Source organism: Eretmochelys imbricata, chromosome 3, assembly GCF_965152235.1.
Source record: "Eretmochelys imbricata isolate rEreImb1 chromosome 3, rEreImb1.hap1, whole genome shotgun sequence".
In the NCBI taxonomy this organism is placed as follows: Eukaryota; Metazoa; Chordata; order Testudines; family Cheloniidae; genus Eretmochelys; species Eretmochelys imbricata.
The window spans coordinates 67,719,738-67,740,767 of record NC_135574.1 but is presented as its reverse complement, the minus strand read 5'-3'; the positions used below and the strand labels follow the sequence as shown (position 1 = coordinate 67,740,767).

The following is a 21,030-nucleotide window of genomic DNA, read 5'->3' as shown; positions in this document are numbered from 1 at the left end:
GTCTCTGCAGAGCATTATTTTCATCTTCCCCAGGCAGCTCCCAAACCTCCCTTGATCAGGATTGCTGTGTATAACAACAGTTAACCCTACTAGCTTGTCTGATGGCGGACGGAGGAAAGCAAAGGGTCAGACACTGATCCTGCCTCTCCCCCAGGCTTGAGCAATGCACTGTTTGTGCACTACTGGATTAACCTAAAGTTAGACTAAAAGGCTAACCAAGAGATCTGAGTGTATTTCTAGGATTGATTTTAGTCTTTTGAGCTGACAAAAAGTATATATTTTGAAGAAAATGTTATTCCAGATATTCCTGATTGCAGTAAAATAAGTTGCTATATGTACATAATGAAACATATACATAAAGCTTTACAGAACAGATGATGTTACTTTTTCATACAATATAAATACGTATCCATGAGGCCTGTTCTTGGCATTAAAAAAAAGGGATAGTATTTTTCTGAAAATATGTAAAAAACTTTTTTTTTTTATAACAGGTGTGATTCTCCTCACTATGAAAATGTCTCAGAGACATTAAGTTGGTGGCTGAAAGAGAGGAGACTAGGGTTTGCAGAGGGAGATTTCAGTTTATAATAGAATATTTCATGTGACAGATATTGCAAACAATGCAGTATCTTTGGGGACCACTTAATAACATTTATGAATGGTTTATATATGTTTGTGCTCTACTCTATGGAAGAGGGTTACCACAGCACCTCCAGAAACTAAAAACTGTGTATTGAGGAAGGTGATTAAGGTGAGTCACTGTAACTAAACAACTCTAGAGAGGTACAACCCTTGGGGAGGTTGGCATATATTATTTCAAACTGGGTGTTCCAGAGACTCAAACGGAGAAGCGGCTTTTGGTATAAAAAACTGAGCTTGAACTGACACAGGTTCTTCCTTTTTATTCAAAGGAACAGACCCTGCTGAAGGGCTGGAAAGACTTTGCCTTTCTAGGGTCCTATAAGACTGGTGGGTGACTCCTGATCTGTTTAGTGTGTGTTTAAATCAGTTTATTGGGGCTCTCTCACACACACACAGCTTTTGCCCTAAGAATAAATGTACTTGCTTAGAAAGAGCTATTTGGATTACTGGTAAAGCACACCTGTCATGGCACTTGGAGAGAAAGATAAGCCCAGGTGCTCGCCTTAAGGCAGACTGTCTTGCTGCAGATGTCACACTGTATCGAATGTGGCTATGCAGCTGTAAAACCCCCGGTTAAAAAAGGGAGTGTGACAGAGATCCCTTCCCAGAGACAAGTGATGGCTGGAGGCCTGACACCTGATTGGGCACCTCTAGAGTGGACCACGGAGGGAAGAATACAGGTGCAGTTACCCTGAAACGATGATGAGTGTTACATCTGCTTCTTCCCAAGGCTTAAAATAAGAAATGGTTGGACCAAACATAAAATCATAAAAAAAAAAAAAAAAATCTTAATATATGCAACAGCTTTATTTCAAATTGAACAGGATGACAAAGCTAGAAGAGTTTCCCACAAGAAGTGGTGAAATCCTCATTGTTTTAAACAAAACCGGACATAACTAGAAAATATATTGCAGAGAACAATCTTGCATTGTGAAGAGATTGGACTAGATGGCCTAAATGGTCTTTTCCATCCATAATTTTTATTATTCAAAAATATAAGATAGAATTTATGGTTAACGGCATCACCATTTGAAGAGGTTGTTAAAGCTATTACAGTATATACCTGGGCATTCTTTGGCTTGCAGTGAGACTACATAAGGAGTAACGTTATCCTGAAGAACCTCTGAGAGACTTTTAAATGTCATTGCATGATCTGTAACATTTACACCTAGAAGGAAGAAAAATCAATACTGTATTATCCCCGTTTAGTATCAGAATCATTAAATGAGAAGATATCTCAAATAGACAAGAAAGAGAATAGTGAAAAAATGACAGGTCACCTATAAGTTATGAAGAAAATTTGTATTCAGAATTTCATATTAGTGATGGCTGATTAAAATCAATGGTATCACAGATTATTTTATCTGTCTAGAGATAGCAACAGAAATATCTCTCAAGCTCCTTCCAGGAGGAAGAAAGGTAACAGGCACTTGAGATCTGAATATTTCTCAGTTGTTTTTTTTAAAAACAGCTGTTTGATCCCTCTTGATGTAATTCTGCGCTGGAGTCCACTTAACAAGCTGTCAAGAATACTCTCAATAGCAAGAATGAGGAAAAACCAGTTCTTTTGTTATTTAGAATTTTGGAGGGATGGAGAAAGACAATGAATGAATCTTTGCCCTGGTCGGGGGGGGGGGCGGGGGGCGGTAGGGGGAAAGGGCAAATCGATCTAAGTTACACAACTTCAGCTAAATGAATAACGTAGCTGAAGTCAACATACTTAGATCGACTTACCGTGGTGTCTTCACCGCGGTGAGTCAACTGCTGCTGCTCCCCCGACAACTCTGCCTGCACCTCTCATGGCGCTAGAGTACAGGAGTCGACGGGAGAGCACTCAGGGATCGATTTATCACATCTAGTCTAGACGCGATAAATCGATCCCTGCTGAATCGATAGCTGCCTGCTGAACTGGTGGGTAGTGAAGACATACCCTTATACTACCACTATACCAGATCTCAGAACTCAAGAAGGTTTTATTATCTCTCTCCCCACCACACCCTCCAAAGAGTCTAAAGATTAGCAATGTACACATTAGATTTTTAAGGGGAAACAAACGGAGCTGCTTAATTATTTCTTTTATCCCCACTTCCAAGGAGGAAGCATTGGAACTCGGAAGATCTGAGTTCAACTACCAACTCTGCCATAGACTACCTGGATTTGTGTACAATGGGGACATTTTCTAACCAATTGTAAAACTGTTTCAGCTAAACCAAATGTAAAAAACATATAGAACCATAGCATAGACCTAATTTTAGGAGGACCCTGAGGGGGCAGAAGGTCCTAGAACCCGGGCTCCAGCCCGAGAGTCTACACTACAAATTTACAGCCCTACAGGCCAACCAAAGGTGTTTTCTTGACATGCAGACATAGATTCATAGAAGATTAGGGTTGGAAGAGATCTCAGGAGGTCATGTAGTCCAACCCCCTGCTCAAAGCAGGACCAACCCCAACTAAATCATCCCAGCCAGGGCTTTGTCAAGCCGGGCCTTAAAAACCTACCCTAAGGGTAATATCCTGGCCCCACTGAAGTCAATGGCACACTCCCATTAATTTCTGTGAATAAAATCATTGCCCAAATATCTTTTTTTCCTCAGTGCCTCATTTGTCAAAAAGAGAGACAAGAAATACAACTGTATCTAATGTTAAAAAAGCAACTTTAGACTAAGCCTTATTCACCAAAAGACACCCCCCACTTTTTTTTTTTTTAAATATAATGATCCCCCATGAAGGCTCAATTATTAATGGTAAGAGGCCTGTAACAGGGTCAGCACCCGCCTCTCGTGTGTGCCTCCATTTCTCTGGCAGATAGTGCCTGCAAACACAGTTCTTTTCATGGAGGGGGAGTACCCAAATCTCGTGGATGGCCCCCTTTCTCTTGGTTAGGTGTGAGCCTGCTTTTGGTTTTTTGTTCTTTCAATGGGGTGGCACCCTCCTCTCGTGAGCACCCCCACTCCCTCAGCCCATAGTTCTCTCGGCTGGTCTTCGGTAGCTCAGCCCTCTGGCTAAGACGCACACGCTGTCCCCCCTTCCAGGGTATACAGTCCCAAGTTCTTATCACGGCTCTGATATGGGGCCATAACTCTTAGGCTTCTTCCCAGAGACATTGCCTTCTTCAGGCACCTAGCCAGGGCCACAGCTCTCCCTGGGTTCAGTCTTTAAGTAAACCAGTAGGGCCTATCTCGGTACTCTCGCCTGGTCTGGCCAGGTTTTGGTCTACGTCCCTCGGGCTCAGCCTGCCTGCACTGACCTTTTCATGGTCCTTCTGCTCCTCTATCCAGCCAGACAGGCACCCAGTCTTTGGCAACCTTCTCTGGCCTCGGTTCTGCCTCCGCAGTGAGCTATCCAGGGACCTGCTGCTCCCACTTCGAGCTCCAAGCAGGAACTGAAGGCTGCTCTGCTGCTTGCCTTTTATCTGGCTCCTCTGACCGACCCCTTATTGGTCGCTCCAGCAGCCCCTCTGACTAGCCGCTCTTCTACAGCCACGCTAGGCTGCCCTGAGGACTTATCGCTGCTCTGTTCTGAGACAGGGTAATACAGGGCTGCAAGGCCTCCAGACCTAGTCCTGCCTGCCAGAGTCTCATAAATATGGACTGCTGTTGGTAATGTAACTCCCTGGGTATTGCATTAGCTTTTATGTTTTGAGAGTGCTCCAATATCTATTTCTCTTATGAGGTGGGTCAAAGGACCAGTTTAATATTGGATGTCAAGTTGAAGCCCTCCCCCTTAAATTTCATCCATGGATGTATTCCTGATACCTGGAGATTACCTGGTAAAAAAGCGGCATGGTCCCAATGATCAACACTGGTAACTAAAAAAATTAATCCTGAAAAAATGGAAAAGTCAATCCCCACCAAACACTGATGCGTCACTCAGTGATATGGCTGACTTTGCATCTGACAGACGACTCACATTCTGCAGAAGGAGAATATTCAAAAAATTCAAAGCAATTTGGGCTGACTTTTTAAGAGGTCTATGATTATTGTAGCTCTTTAAAATAGATTATGTTGCTACCCCTCCCATCCCCGCTCTTTAATCTAACCTCTTTACTTACTTTGAGCATTATGCTGAATCTGGTGTTTTGGTATATTTGTTGTACTTGGAAAAATAAAAACTGTAAATAAAAAATAAGGACAATATTTGCCTATCTAGAAGGAGGATTGGGAGAATAAATTCATGAGGCACTCATATCCCATGGTAATGGATGCCATATAAAAAAAAAACAAGATAATCAGACAAACCTCACACAGCATGTTGGTGGTAGAAATGGGAATAGAATCCAAATGTTCTGATGTCCACTTCCTCCTATTGCCTAAGGCAAAACCTATGGTGGAGATGCTCTCACACTGTGCCTTTATACATATGGGAAAAACAAGAAAAACCGACACAGCTTTCCTCTGAATCTTGTCTATTAACGTTTCTGAAGTTCAAGCTGCTTGCTCCAATAGCTGGAAGGCTCCAACTCAATTTCCTTTGATCTTTAACCTAATTTAGAGGTTTGACAGACAAAGTGTCTTAAAATGCAAAAAAGTTACCTAGGACAAGAGCTGCAGTAGGAATTTCACTGGATTTCATCCGACACATCCATTCTGTCTTCTTTGTTTGGAATTCAGAGTGAGATTGTCTCAGAAAACTTATTAAGTTATCAAATAATTGTTTATTCAGTTCTTCTTGTATTTTCTAGAAAACAAACACACACACATGGCTTTTATTATACACAGGCGGGGAGACACTGGAGTCCCCCCTTTCCCGCTTCCCTCTTGTCACTTTACTGGTTGTTAAAAGCCCCAAAGCAAATTATCCAGGGTTCAATTCTAAATTAATATTCTGTTTTTCTGCCAATTATGACCAGAGTGTATAATTTATTAGGTGGCAGAAACAGAAGTGTTGCTTTCTGTTTTCCCTTGATGCTTTGATCAAGCATCTCAATAAATTCAGGAATACTGCATCTTTGTTTAAGTATGTTGCTGCATGACAGGTTGAACAGTAATCTTAAAAATGATTCAGGCACAGAGGAGAAAAAAAATGTATTTAGCTACGAAAAAGCAAGTGACCTCTGGATGTACAAAACAGTGCAATTATTTTCTGGCAGGATGTCTATATCTACTCCTCTAAATCCCTATTGTCTTACAGAACACCTGAAAGTATTTTCTGTGTGAATTCTACAGTTACACAGGAGAGTCAACATTCAATTCCTTTAAATCTAAACAGGAAAAAAAATCAGCTAAGAAAAGTATTAGGCTTAGATGATGAAACAATATCTTCAGCGAACACATGCCTTATTTGTCACCATAACTCTACTCCCTTTTATCCTTGAAAAATTATTTTCATACTGGGATCAACGTGAAAAAATAATTTTAAAAAAATCAATAAAGACAGATATACTTTCGCAGTATTTTTCTATTTCCTTCAATTATCAAATGTGTTTATTTGTGGCTCTCTATTTCCAGCCTAAAATATTCCTTCTGCTGGAATAGACAGGGAAGTTGTAGTCCTGTTTAGGAATATCAGAAAATGTAATGGACAGATGGTTTCATCTCTACCAACCAAAACCTAATCACATACTTCTTACAACAAAAATCACTTATGGGGTTGGCTTTAGGCGCTGTGACCAGCCAGCTGCTGCTGCCTCCTCTGAGCCTTAGGTATCTTAACACTTTATTTGCTTTTTTGACCACTACTGCACATTGAGTACATGGTTGCACTGAACTGTTCTACCAAGACCCTAGATCTTTACTAGAGTTGAGTGAATAATTTATTTTTTGATTCAGTGGTCGAACAAAAAAATCCACCCCCCAAATTTGCTTTGTTTCAAACCAAAACCTGAAATTTTTCATTGTTTCCTCTCTGAAATGAAAACGTTTTTATTCTGGTTGAATGAAACATTTCAAACATCATCTCAAAATGAAATCTTGAAATGGTTCATTTAAAAAAATATCAAAACAAATCAGTCCGACTTTTTCAAAAATTTCCCCCCTCATCTTTTTGTGTCCAAAACTATTTGCAGAAGTCGACCTGAATATTAATAATAATGAGCTGCATGGGAGCAAGCCCTGATTTAAACATATATCTTTGGAAAACACAGCCAGAAAAGTATAAAACCCCACTACCTATCACTGCTTTTATGTTTTCAGTCAGATATATTAAGTTCACTACAGGGTGCAAGTTCTTCTTTAAACAGGGGGAGGAAGAGGGGAGAAACAGGTGAGGAGGGAAGACTAGTAGGCAGAATATCTTCTGGGATTGCTTTCCCGCAAAAAAAACCATCATAATAAAAATCTCTCTTCATCTGCTCCATCTTGCAATGTTAAACTTATTAAAATGTTTTGGGCTCCTAATTATAGGTTACTTAATTTCATAAGGCCTCAAGTAACCAAGAGGTTGAGGAAACATTTTATTTTTCCTAAAACAGTCTGCTTTGTTTGAAGTAGTTATCATTATAGGACTTCTCACTGGTATACAAAAGACACTGTTGATACCAGTTCATCAGACTAAGCGCTCAGTCATATTAGCACATGTCTGTCTTCCATTCACCAGCATGTATTCTAAGGCCTGGTCCACACTGGTGGGGGGGGGGGGGTGGATATGCAACTTCAGCTATGAGAATAGTATAGCTGAAGTCGATGTTTCTTAGATGGACTTAGAATCACTTACTTGGCGTCCTCGCAGTGCGGAATCGACGGCCGCCGCTCCCCCGTCGACTCCGCTTCTGCCTCTCACTGTGGAGGGGTTCCAGAGTCGACGGCAGAGCGATCGGGGATCGATTTATCGCATCTACACTAGATGCGATAAATCGATCCCCAATAGATTGATCACTACCTACCGATCCAGCGGGTAGCGCAGACGTGGCCTAATCCACCATGGACCTTGAGATACCCTATACCCCACAAAACTGAGGTTTATAGCAGCCTAAACTTCACTGTGGCTTAGAAAAAACACACAACTGGATTAGAATCAGACAGTGGCAATACACCAGGATACAGCAAAGAGGACCATCGGTAAGGTAAGGCAGGGAAGCTTATGCATCAGAATTGGTATGTGTGTCATGGTTAGAAACAGTGTACCAGTGGTGTTTTTTATATGTTCCTTATGAAGGTTTCAGTCGCACTTCACATTTCTGGCTCTCTTCCTGCCAGACCATTCATCTTGTCAGCAGGTAAAGGAAATCACTCAGAAAAATAAGAACAAAACAAAACACCAGAATTGATTTAAAATGTAAAAATTATAGTTAGTATTAAGTAGCAGGACCCACCTCCGTTTCGGAATTGATCTGCTTCCATAACAACTGACAAGTAGCAAATCGAAGACCACTGTCCTCTGAATCATTTTTAGCTTCACTAAAGTAGTCAGCTGGAAAAATAAAAATAAAAGGCAATCATAATGGTGTTTATAAAAACAAAACTTTTTTTTCATAAGAAAACTATACAATGGCTGAAAAGGAAATCTATCCTCATTCATAACAAGCCATTATTTATCTACTAACTGCATATATCTCTATCAGGTAGGCAGAACAAGAGAGGGAAGTATGCAGAAGCTGTTGCCAGGAGGAGTTGGTGAATGAGCTGACTTGCACCATTGGTCCCAAACTGAGACAAAAAGATAAATGAATAAATACATACATACCTACCTAGCTCTTATATAGCACTTTTCATCCACAGATCTCAAAGCAGTTTACAAAGGAGGTTAGTATCATTATCATCATCTCTAAAATGCAGGAACAGAGACAGAAGTGACTTGCCCACAATCAGCCGGTAGGCCAGTGGCAGAGCCAGGACTAGAATCCAGATCTCCTGAATCCTTGTCCAATGTTCTTTCCACTACGCCAGGGGTTCTCAACCTTATCCTTTCTGAAGCCCCTCTCCCAACGTGCTATAAAAATTCCACAACCTACCTGTGCCACAACAACTGTTTTTCTGCATATAAAAGCCCGGGCCAGAGTTAGGGGGTAGCAAGCAGGGCAATTGCCCAGGGCTCCATTCCAAACGGGGCCCTGTGAAGCTAAAAAGTCACTCAGGTTTCGGCTTCAGCCCTGGGTGGCAGGACTTGGAGCCCTGAGCTTCAGTCTCAGGCCATGGGGCTTCGGCTTTCTGCCCTGGGACCCAGCAAGTCTAATGCCGGCCCTGCTTGGTGTACCCTTGGAAACCTGCTTGCGGCCCCCTCAGCGAGCCTTGGGCCCCTGGTTGAGAACCACTGCATTGGGCTACCTTGCTTGGCAACCATCCACACCCCACCTTGCAGCTGGATAAACTAGCAGTTGTCTCCCCTATTACAAATATCCCCCTCCCCAAACTGTCCAACTTGCTTCATTCCATCTCTCAGCCCACTCAGCCAGCCAGTCATGGGGTCTTCCACAGTGCTTGCAATAGGGTCTCTGGTCCCCCTCCATTATTCCACAGTAACATCAGGTCTATACTAGAAGGCTTTGCCAGTATAGCAATATTAGCAACCTCCCAGTGGAGATGCAGTTTATACCAGAAGAAACTAAGGAACTTGGGCAGGGACCATCTTTTTGTTGAGTGTTTGTACAATGTCTAGCCCAGAGGTTCTCAAACTGGGGGTCGGGACCCCTCAGGGGGTTGCGGTGCGAGGTTATTACATGGGGGGTCGTGAGCTGTCAGCCTCCACCCCAAGCCCCGCTTTGCCTCCAGTTTTTATAATGGTGTTAAATATACAAAAATGTGTTTTTTAATTGGGGGGGGGGGGTCGCACGCAGAGGCTTGCTATGTGAAAGGGGTCACCAGTACAAAAGTTTGAGAACCACTGGTCTAGCCCAAAGGGGTCCTGGTCCATGATCAGGGGTCCCAGAATGGCATAATACAAATAATAACTTTTGCCACTATATCTTATTCCAGTTCCCCAAATGAAATAAACTACACCAGAGAAAGCACATTTGTGGTGGTATCACAGCGCTTACATTTGCCAACATTCTTACGTCAGCTGGGGGTGCATGTGATTTTTTCACACTCCTGACATACACTAGCAAAACTTAAGTGCAGACCAGGTCTAAATTTCTGGTCCCCATCTCCAACCTTTCCTCACCTCCATGTTGGCTCTTTATGGGAAGAAGCTAAGGGACAAACTATCTGGGCCTGAACGTTAAAGTTAATAAGCACTTCTTAAATATCAGACCCTTTTTGTTAGCAGTGTCCTAATGTCTCTCTGCTGAGACATTCTGCACTCAGCTTCTTAGGTGCTGCTTTGCTTTAGAACTCCTAAACCTGCCTTCAGCCAAGAAGTAGATGCAAAGCCGGGAGGAGAAATGGGAAAATGCATTTGAAAATAAAGTAATTTTTCAATTAAAAAAAATCCACAACTACAATCTTACTTCATGTAGGATTCCTCTTTTAAAAATGTGCATGCAGAGCCTGTAACTACCTTTAACTCTCACAAATGCAATTTAATCAGCATGACTTGCTGTAGCTTACAGCAGTGGTTCTCAACCAGGGGTCTGGGGCTCCCTTGGGGGGCCGCAAGCAGGTTTCAGGGTTCTGCCAAGCAGGACCAGTGTTAGACTCACTGGGGTCCAGGGCAGAAAGCATAAGCCCTGCCATGCAGAGCTGAAGCCCAGAACCCTGAGCCACACCACCCAGAGCTAAAGCAGAAGCCTGAGGCACTTAGCTTCATGTGGGCTCCTGTGGCGTAGGGCCCCATGCAATTGCTGGCCCTGGCTTTTATATGCAGAAAACAGTTGTTGTTGCAGAGATGGGCGGTGGAGTTTTTATAGCATGTTGGGGGGGCCTCAGAAAGAAAAAGGTTGAGAACCCCTGGCTTAGAGGACAGCTAACACTACCTGGAAGGATACAATGGCTGAAGGTTAGATAAAGAGTTCAGTTAACTGTCAGGGCAATGCAGGATGGATACAATGATTAACTTTTCTATTTGAAGTAGCAAAGATGTCATAAATATAAAGGGAAGGCTAACCACCTTTAAATCCCTCCTGGACAGAGGAAAAACCCTTTCACCTGTAAAGGGTTAAGAAGCTAAGATAACCCCACTGGCACCTGACCAAAATGACCAATGAGGAGACAAGATACTTTCAAAGCTGGAGGGGGGGAAGGAGGAACAAAGGGTCCTCTCTACGTGTGTGATGTTTTTGCTGGAACCAGAGCAGGAATGTAGGTCAGAACTCCTGTAAAGAGTTAGTAAGCAATCTAGTTAGATATGCGTTAGATTCTGTTTTGTTTAAATGGCTGATAAAATAAGTTGTGCTGAATGGAATGTATATTCCTGTTTTTGTGTCTTTTTGTAACTTAAGGTTTTGCCTAGAGGGATTCTCTATGTTTTGAATCTGATTACCCTGTAAGGTATTTACCATCCTGATTTTACAGAGGTGATTCTTTTACTTTTTCTTTAATTAAAATTCTTCTTTTAAGAACCTGATTGCTTTTTTCATTGTTCTTAAGATCCAAGGGTTTGGGTCTGTGTTCACCTATGCAAATTGGTGAGGATTTTTATCAAGCCTTCCCCAGGAAAGGGAATGTAGGGATTGGGGGGATATTGTGGGGGGGAGACATTTCCAAGTGGGCACTTCCCCTGTTCTTTGTGTAACATTTTGGTGGTGGCAGCTTTTAACCTAAGCTGGTAAGAATAAGCTTAGGGGATCTTTCATGCAGGTCCCCACATCTGTACCCTAGAGTTCAGAGTGGGGAAGAAACCTTGACAAAAGACATGAAAACAAAAATAATGTTACAACAGAACTGCAAGTTCCCTTTAATGATAAGGTACTGAACAATCAGCTGCAGTCTAGTGTCTAGAAATTACTCCTGCGGGGATTCTGCAGGACTGCATGCCCACAGAAAATACACACTCCCAACGCCGCAGATTTCCTGTGTTTCCCTGCAGAAAACAGCAGGGAAGCAAAGGGAAGAGCATGGGGGCAAGGAGAGGAAGGCGGGGGGTGACCATGGGTGCAGTTTTCTGGGGGGGACTGCCCCCCTCCAAACAGTGGCGAGGCATGGGGGGGGCCCACAAGGGTTTACATGCCACTTGTCCCTGCCCCCACATTCTGCAATCGCAGAGCTGCCCAGCTGAAGGAAGCTGTCTCTCCATGGCTCCAATGACTCTGCAGCTGAACGCAGCTTCCTGGATCCTAGTGCCAGTAATGCTCTCCTTCTGTATTCTGGGAGCCTTCCTGTTTTCCATTCTGTGCAACAGTGAGTGCCCGTGGTTGGGCTGGGTAAGGGGGGGGGGGGGAAAGAAATGTGGGAGTGAGGGGAGGAGGATGGAGAAGATAGGGGAATCATGGGGGGAAGTGGGAGCCTGGCATGCAGTGTCCCTTCAGCAGCAGCTGGGGCTTCCCCATTAAGCAGACCCATTGAACCCTCACCCTGACAAGCCCTACCCCCTTCAACTGGACCTCTCTGATGAGCCCCCACCCACTGATCCCCAACCAGCTGCACTTGGACCCCCACCCCCCAAACCCCTCTCCCCCAGCACCCAGATCCCCCACTGAGCCCCCCATAACCAGACCCACTCCCCCCCAAGCCCCAACCACCTTCATCTGGATCCCCTGCAGAACCCCATTGCCCCTGCACCTGGAACCCACCAACGAGCCTCTGTGCATCCAGATCTCCCACTGAGCTGCTCACACCCAGATTGCCCCACCCAGAAACCTCTCACCTGACACCTGGATTCCCCCAATCTAAGCCCCTCCACACTTGGATCCTGCTGGGTTGAGCCTGCCCACCCACAGCTGGCGCAGAGGGGCAGGGCCCTGGGGCATTTCTGGGGCAGGCCCACCCCTTGCACTGTGTCAAGAGTCAGGTGCAGCCTCACTGTCGAGTCTCTGTACCGGGGGAAGTGGCGGCTTCAGGGTGATCTCTCACCTCAATACAGCCAGTGGCCTGTGCTCCCCACTGCCATATTGGAGCCACATTTGTTTATTGACAAATAAAATGTGTATAATTTTAAAATATTGTGTGCATAATTTTAAATTTCTTGGTGCATAATTCCCTCAGAAGTAAGAAATTAATCAGCTGATGTACCTGGGAACGTATCACTATTTGTGATTAACAGAACCCCCATCAAAGATCTTATTGTTTACCTACATCTGTGGTCTCCAACCTTCTTTACGCCCAAGATCACTTTTTGAATTTAAGGGCAACTCAGGATCTACCCAGCCACTTCCCCAAAGCCCTGCCCCGCTCACTCCATCCTCCGCTCTCTACATTGCTCGCTCTCCCCCAACCTCACTGACTTTCACTGGGCTTGGGCAGGGGGTTGGGGCTGAGGGGTTCACAGAGTAAGAGGGGGCTCTGGGTTGAGCCTGAAGCAGCAGGTTGGGGTGCAGGAGGGGGTAAAGGGTGCAGGCTCTGGGAGGGAATTTGGGTGCAGGAGGGGGCAGAGTGTTTGGGCTGGGGCAGAGTGTTGCAGTGCAGGAGGGGGTTTGGGGTGCTGACTCCAGAAGGGGGCTCAGGGCTGGGGTGCAGGAGGGGGTATGAGGTGCTGGTTCCTGGAGGGGGTTCAGAGATGGAGGTTGGGGTGCGGCGTCCCACTGGGCAGCGCTTACCTCCAGTGGCTCCTGGTTGGCGGTGGGTGCACTGAGGCTAAGGCAGGCTCACTGCCTACCCCAGCCCCACGCTGCTCACGGAAAGGGTCAATGTGCCCCTGGGGTGAGGACAGCAGGGGACACGTGGCTCTGTGCACTGCCCCTCTCTGCAAGCACTGCCCCGCAGCTCTCCCGGCTTGCAGGCAGAAGCAACATGAGGGAGACCCCTGACCCCCACCCCCGAGGCTGCAGTGGCCGCTTCCAGGAGCAGCATGGGGCGGGGTAAGCAGGGAGCCACACTGCACTGCTGCCGGAGATCACAATCGACTGGGAGATCCTCTACGATCGACAAGTCAATCACAATCAACCAGTTGGTGACCAATGACCTATACTAACAAAGCTATTTAAATGGCTCCAGGATCCTTTGTGTTGCTTTTAGTTAATTAAAAAAGAAAAGACCTGCAAGACCAAACTACCATGTGTGATCAGACCAAATTTTTTTTTTTTTCACAAGCCTCTAGACAGCAGATGCTAGGTGCAAGTCTGCACAAAGATCTGGTCCTGAGAGGTGTGGTGTACCAGCAATTCTGTCTGAAGTTAATGGAATTTGAAAGTACTCAGCATCTTGCAGTACTGGGCCAAAAAGCTGGACATACAAACAAGAGAGCACTGCCTATTTCTTATGCCTTAGTAGAAGTCTGTGCATATGCAGGGCCTTCTCTTCCACCTATAAATGCATACCTGAAGTCCATTTTCTGAATGGCCAGAAAGAAAGGTACACAAAATCAGTGTCTTGGACTGAGGGACAGACTTACAGGTATTTAGGTGCCTAAAGATACATCTTGGGACCTACCGGGATTTTCAATCAATCAGATTTTAATAGAATTTTAAGCCCTAATGGGCATTAGACACATAGGCACTTTTGAAAATTCCACCAGGTACTATACCTGCATCTTTAGGTACCTAAACACCATTAAAAATTTAGTCCTGAGTAGATGATGGAAGAAGGGGATGTGTGTGTGCAAGCATGCAGTGACCAGCCAATAATTTTAACAATGGCCAGATCCACATGACGAACAGCTAAAAGATAGAGAGCTGATTTGTATATCTGGCGACGCCCCGATTCTTCCTTTCCTCAAGGTAAAAAAAATAAAAATACATAGATGACTCCTACTCAGTTGAATGTCATCTCCTCTAGGACTGTAGTAATTAACTAGATATTTCACTTAATCCAGTATCATGCTAAATCTTCCAAAAATATATTTAAAAGATTATTCTAAACATTGACTGGTTTACAATAGCAAAATTAGTTAACATTTGTATTAAATTTCACTGAACTATTCCCAAAGATAGTGATAACACATATTGGCTGCTAAATTGGAGCAACATCAATTTTAGGAAGATTAATTTAGCAGAATGTTAACACAAACAAAGGTTTCAGTAAAATAAAAATTCTACTGTGATGTCCCAAGTCTATCCCATGATAAAATCCAATCACTGTCTTAGTTATCTAGTAGTGCTCTGTACTGATGGTTAGAAAACCTAGGCTAGACCTCCTAATCTCAAGCTCCTGGGGTTTCAGACATGCCAGGCCTGGGGAAAGAAAATCATTTTGGATTAATTTTAAAGCAGGTGTTACAGTATATCCCTCTGGTGATAAAGGAGTCTGCAGTGTTTTCCAATGAGATTTAAAATCTGGCTCATCTTCTCCCCTCCCGCACTCTTCTTCATTCAAATTATCACTGCTTTTGACAGCTCTGGGGCTAGCAGGGATTAGGAGTGCTGCCAAGTCAGCATTCTCAACCTGGGAGTAAGGACAGGACGTCCCTTGCGTTGCTCTTAACAGGAACTGAGCAGCACTACTCATACGTCCAAGGGGAGTAGGTCCTGTCTAGTTCTTCTCTGATGGTGAATACTACATGGGGGCTGACGGATGGGAAGCATAAATAATGCAGAACAAATGGACAAGAACCTTAGGGGTACAAACGGCTTTTTCCTGACCTCTTCCTCACCAAAATCAGACAAGCGAAGTAAAATATGATCAGCATGCTGAATGATGCATCATTTCTGATTAGGTAAGAGTATTCAGTGCCTACCAATCGTGGTTCTCCTTTGATTTAGCAGTTATTGTTTACTGGCTTGACAAAATATCTGTTTATGACAGTATGGAGAAAAAGTTTTCCTGAAAAAAGATTTCTATAAAGATGAAGAAGGCAATGAAGGCAGAGCTCTGGAGATGAAGAAATTTCATAGCAGTTAATAACTAGCTGGGATGCTGCTGCTGAAGAGATGACAGCTCTTCAATATTGTGTTGGCATTGGGGAGTAAATGAAATCCATATGTGGACATTACAGAATAAAATCAGAGTTGAGGCTTATGGGATCAAGTGGTCCTTTCTAAAGCATAGCAATACATATCAAAATGTACTAACCTGTTTGTGAAGATATCCTTCTCTTCTTGGAACTTGGTTTAAACACAAAGCAGCCCTAGAGGGTAGCAAGCAAAATGTGAACTTCAGAGTAAGTTTCCATTTCATCAGAATTTTTGAGGTGCACAGGAAACAAGCAGAAAAAGACAAATATCTCAATGTTCCAATAAAACAACATTTGGTAATTCTGAATTGGCCTTTCAATGTTTTAAGGACATTATGATTCTGTGATTCCAGATGGACTAATTTCTCCATTGCTGTGCTTTCACTTCTTCTTTCAAGCTGGAAACCTACGGAAAGTAGTGTCCCCTACTTTGTTCTTTCCAGAGCCCAAAGCATCATCTCTGAACTTTGGGCTGGAGTTTTCTACCTTTCCATGGGTTTTTAACTCCATCTACCAACCAATGTGTTGTGACAAAAAATATGACTAAACAGTAATTGATAAAGCGAAGAAATGAAAACAAATCAATTGATTCATGGAAGAGCTACTGTAATTAACACTTTAAAAACAAACAAAGAAACTGAGACTAAGCAGCAAATTAATTATACTGTATAGAAAGAAGAGTATGATGCAAAATTCAGATATTGAAATCAGACAGAAATCAACAACCATGGGCAAATGTGAATTGCTAATATGAAGGTTAAAGATTAATTTTTCTTCAGTGGCACTGTTGAGATGAAAGAGACTGGAATATTTTTTATTAAGTTATCAAAACACTTTACACCTATGACATATCTCTAAGAATTCTTCCAATTTTAGGGGACATACTTTGTTCACTGAAGTATATACTTTGACAGTAACTACAATTCTAATTATATAAAAACACTATTAGTAAAATAATGCAAACAAATCACAGACAGCTAGACAGAACACCTGGCATGGAAATCAAATGGAAAACATTCTGCGCTGTCTTTTACAGTAATTGTCTGTTCGCTGCCAGTGGATATACTAAATTTCCCATTAGTATTTACTAATCTCCGATTGGTCACTATAGAGTTTTATTAGCTTTAGGAGAATATTTTAAAGATTTATCAGTTTTGACTTTGAATGATGATATTTACGTGGGCACAATCCAGCAGATCTTACTCCTGTGAACAGTCCCATTGAGTTTAAGACTACTCATGTGAATGAAGGATGAAGGAGCAGACCAATATATCAGTATTATATACAGTGACTAAAATATTATATGTATTTATATTTAGGGCCTTGTGTATTTATGTGTCATGCAAATTTGCAGTCATAGAACTTGCAGCAGATTCTATCCCTTGCTGCAGAATTGTGCTCCAAAATCCAAGATGTAATTTTTAAAAATTATGCCCTGGTCTACACTAGGACTTTAGGTCGAATTTAGCAGCATTAAATCGATGTAAACCTGCACCCGTCCACACGATGAAGCCCTTTATTTCGACTTAAAGGGCTCTTAAAATCGATTTCCTTACTCCACCCCTGACAAGTGGATTAGCGCTTAAATCGGCCTTGCCGGCTCGAATTTGGGGTACTGTGGACACAATTCGATGGTATTGGCCTCCGGGAGCTATCCCAGAGTGCTCCATTGTGACCGCTCTGGACAGCACTCTCAACTCAGATGCACTGGCCAGGTAGACAGGAAAACAACCGCGAACTTTTGAATCTCATTTCCTGTTTGGCCAGCGTGGCAAGCTGCAGGTGACCATGCAGAGCTCATCAGCAGAGGTGACCATGATGGAGTCCCAGAATCGCAAAAGAGCTCCAGCATGGACCGAACGGGAGGTACGGGATCTGATCGCTGTTTGGGGAGAGGAATCCGTGCTATCAGAACTCCGTTCCAGTTTTCGAAATGCCAAAACCTTTGTCAAAATCTCCCAGGACATGAAGGACAGAGGCCATAACAGGGACCCGAAGCGGTGCCGCGTGAAACTGAAGGAGCTGAGGCAAGCCTACCAGAAAACCAGAGAGGCGAACGGCCGCTCCGGGTCAGAGCCCCAAACATGCCACTTCTATGATGAGCTGCATGCCATTTTAGGGGGTTCAGCCACCACTACCCCAGCCGTGTTGTTTGACTCCTTCAATGGAGATGGAGGCAATACGGAAGCAGGTTTTGGGGACAAAGAAGAAGATGATGATGATGAGGTTGTAGATAGCTCACAGCAAGCAAACGGAGAAACCGGTTTTCCCGACAGCCAGGAACTGTTTCTCACCCTGGACCTGGAGCCAGTACCCCCCGAACCCACCCAAGGCTGCCTCCTGGACCCAGCAGGCGGAGAAGGGACCTCTGGTGAGTGTACCTTTTAAAATACTATACATGGTTTAAAAGCAAGCATGTGAAAGGATTACTTTGCCCTGGCATGCGTGGTTCTCCTAGATGTACTCCTAAAGCCTTTGCAAAAGGTTTCTGGGGAGAGCAGCCTTATTGCATCCTTCATGGTAGGACACTTTACCACTCCAGGCCAGTAACACGTACTCGGGAATCACTGTAGAACAAAGCATTGCAGTGTATGTTTGCTGGCATTCAAACAACATCCGTTCTTTATCTCTCTGTGTTATCCTCAGGAGAGTGAGATATAATTCATGGTCACCTGGTTGAAATAGAGTGCTTTTCTTCAGGGGACACTCAGAGGAGCCCATTCCTGCTGGGCTGTTTGCCTGTGCCTAAACAGAAATGTTCCCCGCTGTTAGCCACAGGGAGGCGGGAAGGTTGAGGGGGTAGCCGCGCGGTGGGGGGAGGCAAAATGTGACCTTGTAACGAAAGCACATGTGCTATGTATGTAATGTTAACAGCAAGGTTTACCCTGAAAGAGTGTAGCCACTCTTTTATAAAATGTCTTTTTAAATACCGCTGTCCCTTTTTTTTTCTCCACCATCTGCATGTGTTTCAATGATCACAGGATCTTCTCCTTCCCAGAGGCTAGTGAAGCTTAGAAAGAAAAAAAAACGCACTCGTGATGACATGTTCTCCGAGCTCATGCTGTCCTCCCACACTGACAGAGCACAGACGAATGCATGGAGGCAAATAATGTCAGAGTGCAGGAAAGCACAAAATGACCGGGAGGAGAGGTGGCGGGCTGAAGAGAGTAAGTGGCGGGCTGAAGACAGGGCTGAAGCTCAAATGTGGCGGCAGCGTGATGAGAGGAGGCAGGATTCAATGCTGAGGCTGCTGGAGGACCAAACCAGTGTGCTCCAATGTATGGTTGAGCTGCAGCAAAGGCAGCTGGAGCACAGACTGCCACTACAGCCCCTGTGTAACCAACCGCCCTCCTCCCCAAGTTCCATAGCCTCCACACCCAGACGCCCAAGAATGCGGTGGGGGGGCCTCCGGCCAACCAGCCACTCCACCACAGAGGATTGCCCAAAAAAAAGAAGGCTGTCATTCAATAAATTCTAAAGTTGTAAACTTTTAAAGTGCTGTGCTTAAAGTGCTGTGTGGCATTTTCCTTCCCTCCTCCACCACCCCTCCTGGGCTACCTTGGTAGTCATCCCCCTATTTGTGTGATGAATGAATAAAGAATGCATGAATGCGAAGCAACAATGACTTTATTGCCTCTGCAAGCGGTGATTGAAGGGAGGAGGGGCGGGTGGTTACCTTACAGGGAATTAGAGTGAACCAAGGGGCGGGGGGTTTCATCAAGGAGAAACAAACAGAACTTTCACACCGTAGCCTGGCCAGTCATGAAACTGGTTTTCAAAGCTTCTCTGATATGTACCGCGCCCTCCTGTGCTCTTCTAACCGCCCTGGTGTCTGGCTGCGCGTAACCAGCAGCCAGGCGATTTGCCTCAACCTCCCACCCCGCCATAAACGTCTCACCCTTACTCTCACAGATATTGTGGAGCACACAGCAAGCAGTAATAACAGTGGGAATATTGGTTTCGCTGAGGTCTAAGCGAGTCAGTAAACTGTGCCAGCGCGCCTTTAAACGTCCAAATGCACATTCTACCACCATTCTGCACTTGCTCAGCCTGTAGTTGCTTGCTCAGCTCTTGACTACTGTCCAGGCTGCCTGTGTACGGCTTCATGAGCCATGGCATTAACGGGTAGGCTGTGTCCCCAAGGATACATAGAGGCATTTCAACATCCCCAACAGTTATTTTCTGGTCTGGGAATAAAGTCCCTTCCTGCAGCTTTTGAAACAGACCAGAGTTCCTGAAGATGTGAGCATCATGAACCTTTCCCGGCCATCCCACATTGATGTTGGTGAAACGTCCCTTGAGATCCACCAGAGCTTGCAGCACTATCGAAAAGTACCCCTTGCGGTTTATGTACTCGGCAGCTTGGTGCTCCGGTGCCAAGATAGGGATATGGGTTCCGTCTATGGCCCCACCACAGATAGGGAATCCCATTGCAGCAAAGCCATCCACTATGACCTGTACATTTCCCAGGGTCACTACCCTTGATATTAGCAGATCTTTGATTGCGTGGGCTACTTGCATCACAGCAGCCCCCACAGTAGATTTGCTCACTCCAAATTGATTCCCAACTGACCGGTAGCTGTCTGGCGTTGCAAGCTTCCACAGGGCTATCGCCACTCGCTTCTCAACTGTGAGGGCTGCTCTCATCTTGGTATTCATGCGCCTCAGGGCAGGGGAAAGCAAGTCACAAAGTTCCATGAAAGTGCCCTTAAGCATGCAAAAGTTTCGCAGCCACTGGGAATCGTCCCAGACCTGCAACACTATGCGGTCCCACCAGTCTGTGCTTGTTTCCCGAGCCCAGAATCGGCGTTCCACAGCATGAACCTGCCCCATTAGCACCATGATGCATGCATTGGCAGGGCCCATGCTTTCAGAGAAATCTGTGTCCATGTCCTGATCACTCACGTGACCGCGCTGACGTCGCCTCCTCGCCCGGTATCGCTTTGCCTGGTTCTGGTGCTGCATATACTGCTGGATAATGCGTGTGGTGTTTAATGTGCTCCTAATTGCCAAAGTGAGCTGAGCGACCTCCATGCTTGCCTTGGTATGGCGTCCGCACAGAAAAAAGGCGCGGAACGATTGTCTGCCGTTGCTCTGACGGAGGGAGGGGCGACTGACGACACGGCTTACAGGGTTGGCTTCAGGGAGCTAAAATCAACAAAGGGGGTGTCTTTACATCAAGGAGTATTTCAGGCAGGACTTCACGGAGGGTTCCAATAAGAAATGGTGCACCTAAGTTATTGTTCTTATTGGAACAAGGAGGTTAGCCTGGCCTCTGATTGATACATGGCTAGATTTACCTCGCTGCACCTTCTCTGTAAGTGACTGCAGTGTGACCTAGACGAATGAGTCCCTAGACAGGGGAGGAGGCAAATGAATACAAAACAAATCTGGTCTATTTCTTGTTTTGATCCACTCCATCTATCTTTTACATCTTTGGCTGGCAGCAGACGGTGCAGAAGGACTGCATGCCATCCACATCTCATGGCTGCTTGGCAGAAGATGGTACAGTACGACTGCTAGCCATCCTCATCTCTTGCCTGCCCGGCAGAAGATGGTACAATACGACTGCTAGCAATCCTCATCTCTTGC

The 21,030-nt window shown here is 44.7% G+C and overlaps 1 protein-coding gene across 3 annotated transcripts in view; it reads right to left on the bottom strand.

Annotated features, from left to right (window-relative positions):
* Positions 1-21,030, bottom strand: part of ORC3 (origin recognition complex subunit 3) — a 76,664-nt gene that overhangs the window by 46,015 nt on the left and 9,619 nt on the right. For all 3 annotated transcript variants that reach the window (XR_013345594.1, XM_077812800.1, XM_077812801.1), the window contains exons 2-5: positions 15,558-15,612; positions 7,892-7,989; positions 5,175-5,319; positions 1,706-1,810 (exon numbers count right to left, since the gene is read on the bottom strand). Coding sequence is in view for 2 of the 3 variants with exons in the window: in XM_077812800.1 (XP_077668926.1) it covers positions 1,706-1,810; positions 5,175-5,319; positions 7,892-7,989; positions 15,558-15,612 (403 nt within the window). In the remaining variant the exon portion in view is untranslated. The remainder of the gene's footprint in view (positions 1-1,705; positions 1,811-5,174; positions 5,320-7,891; positions 7,990-15,557; positions 15,613-21,030) is intronic.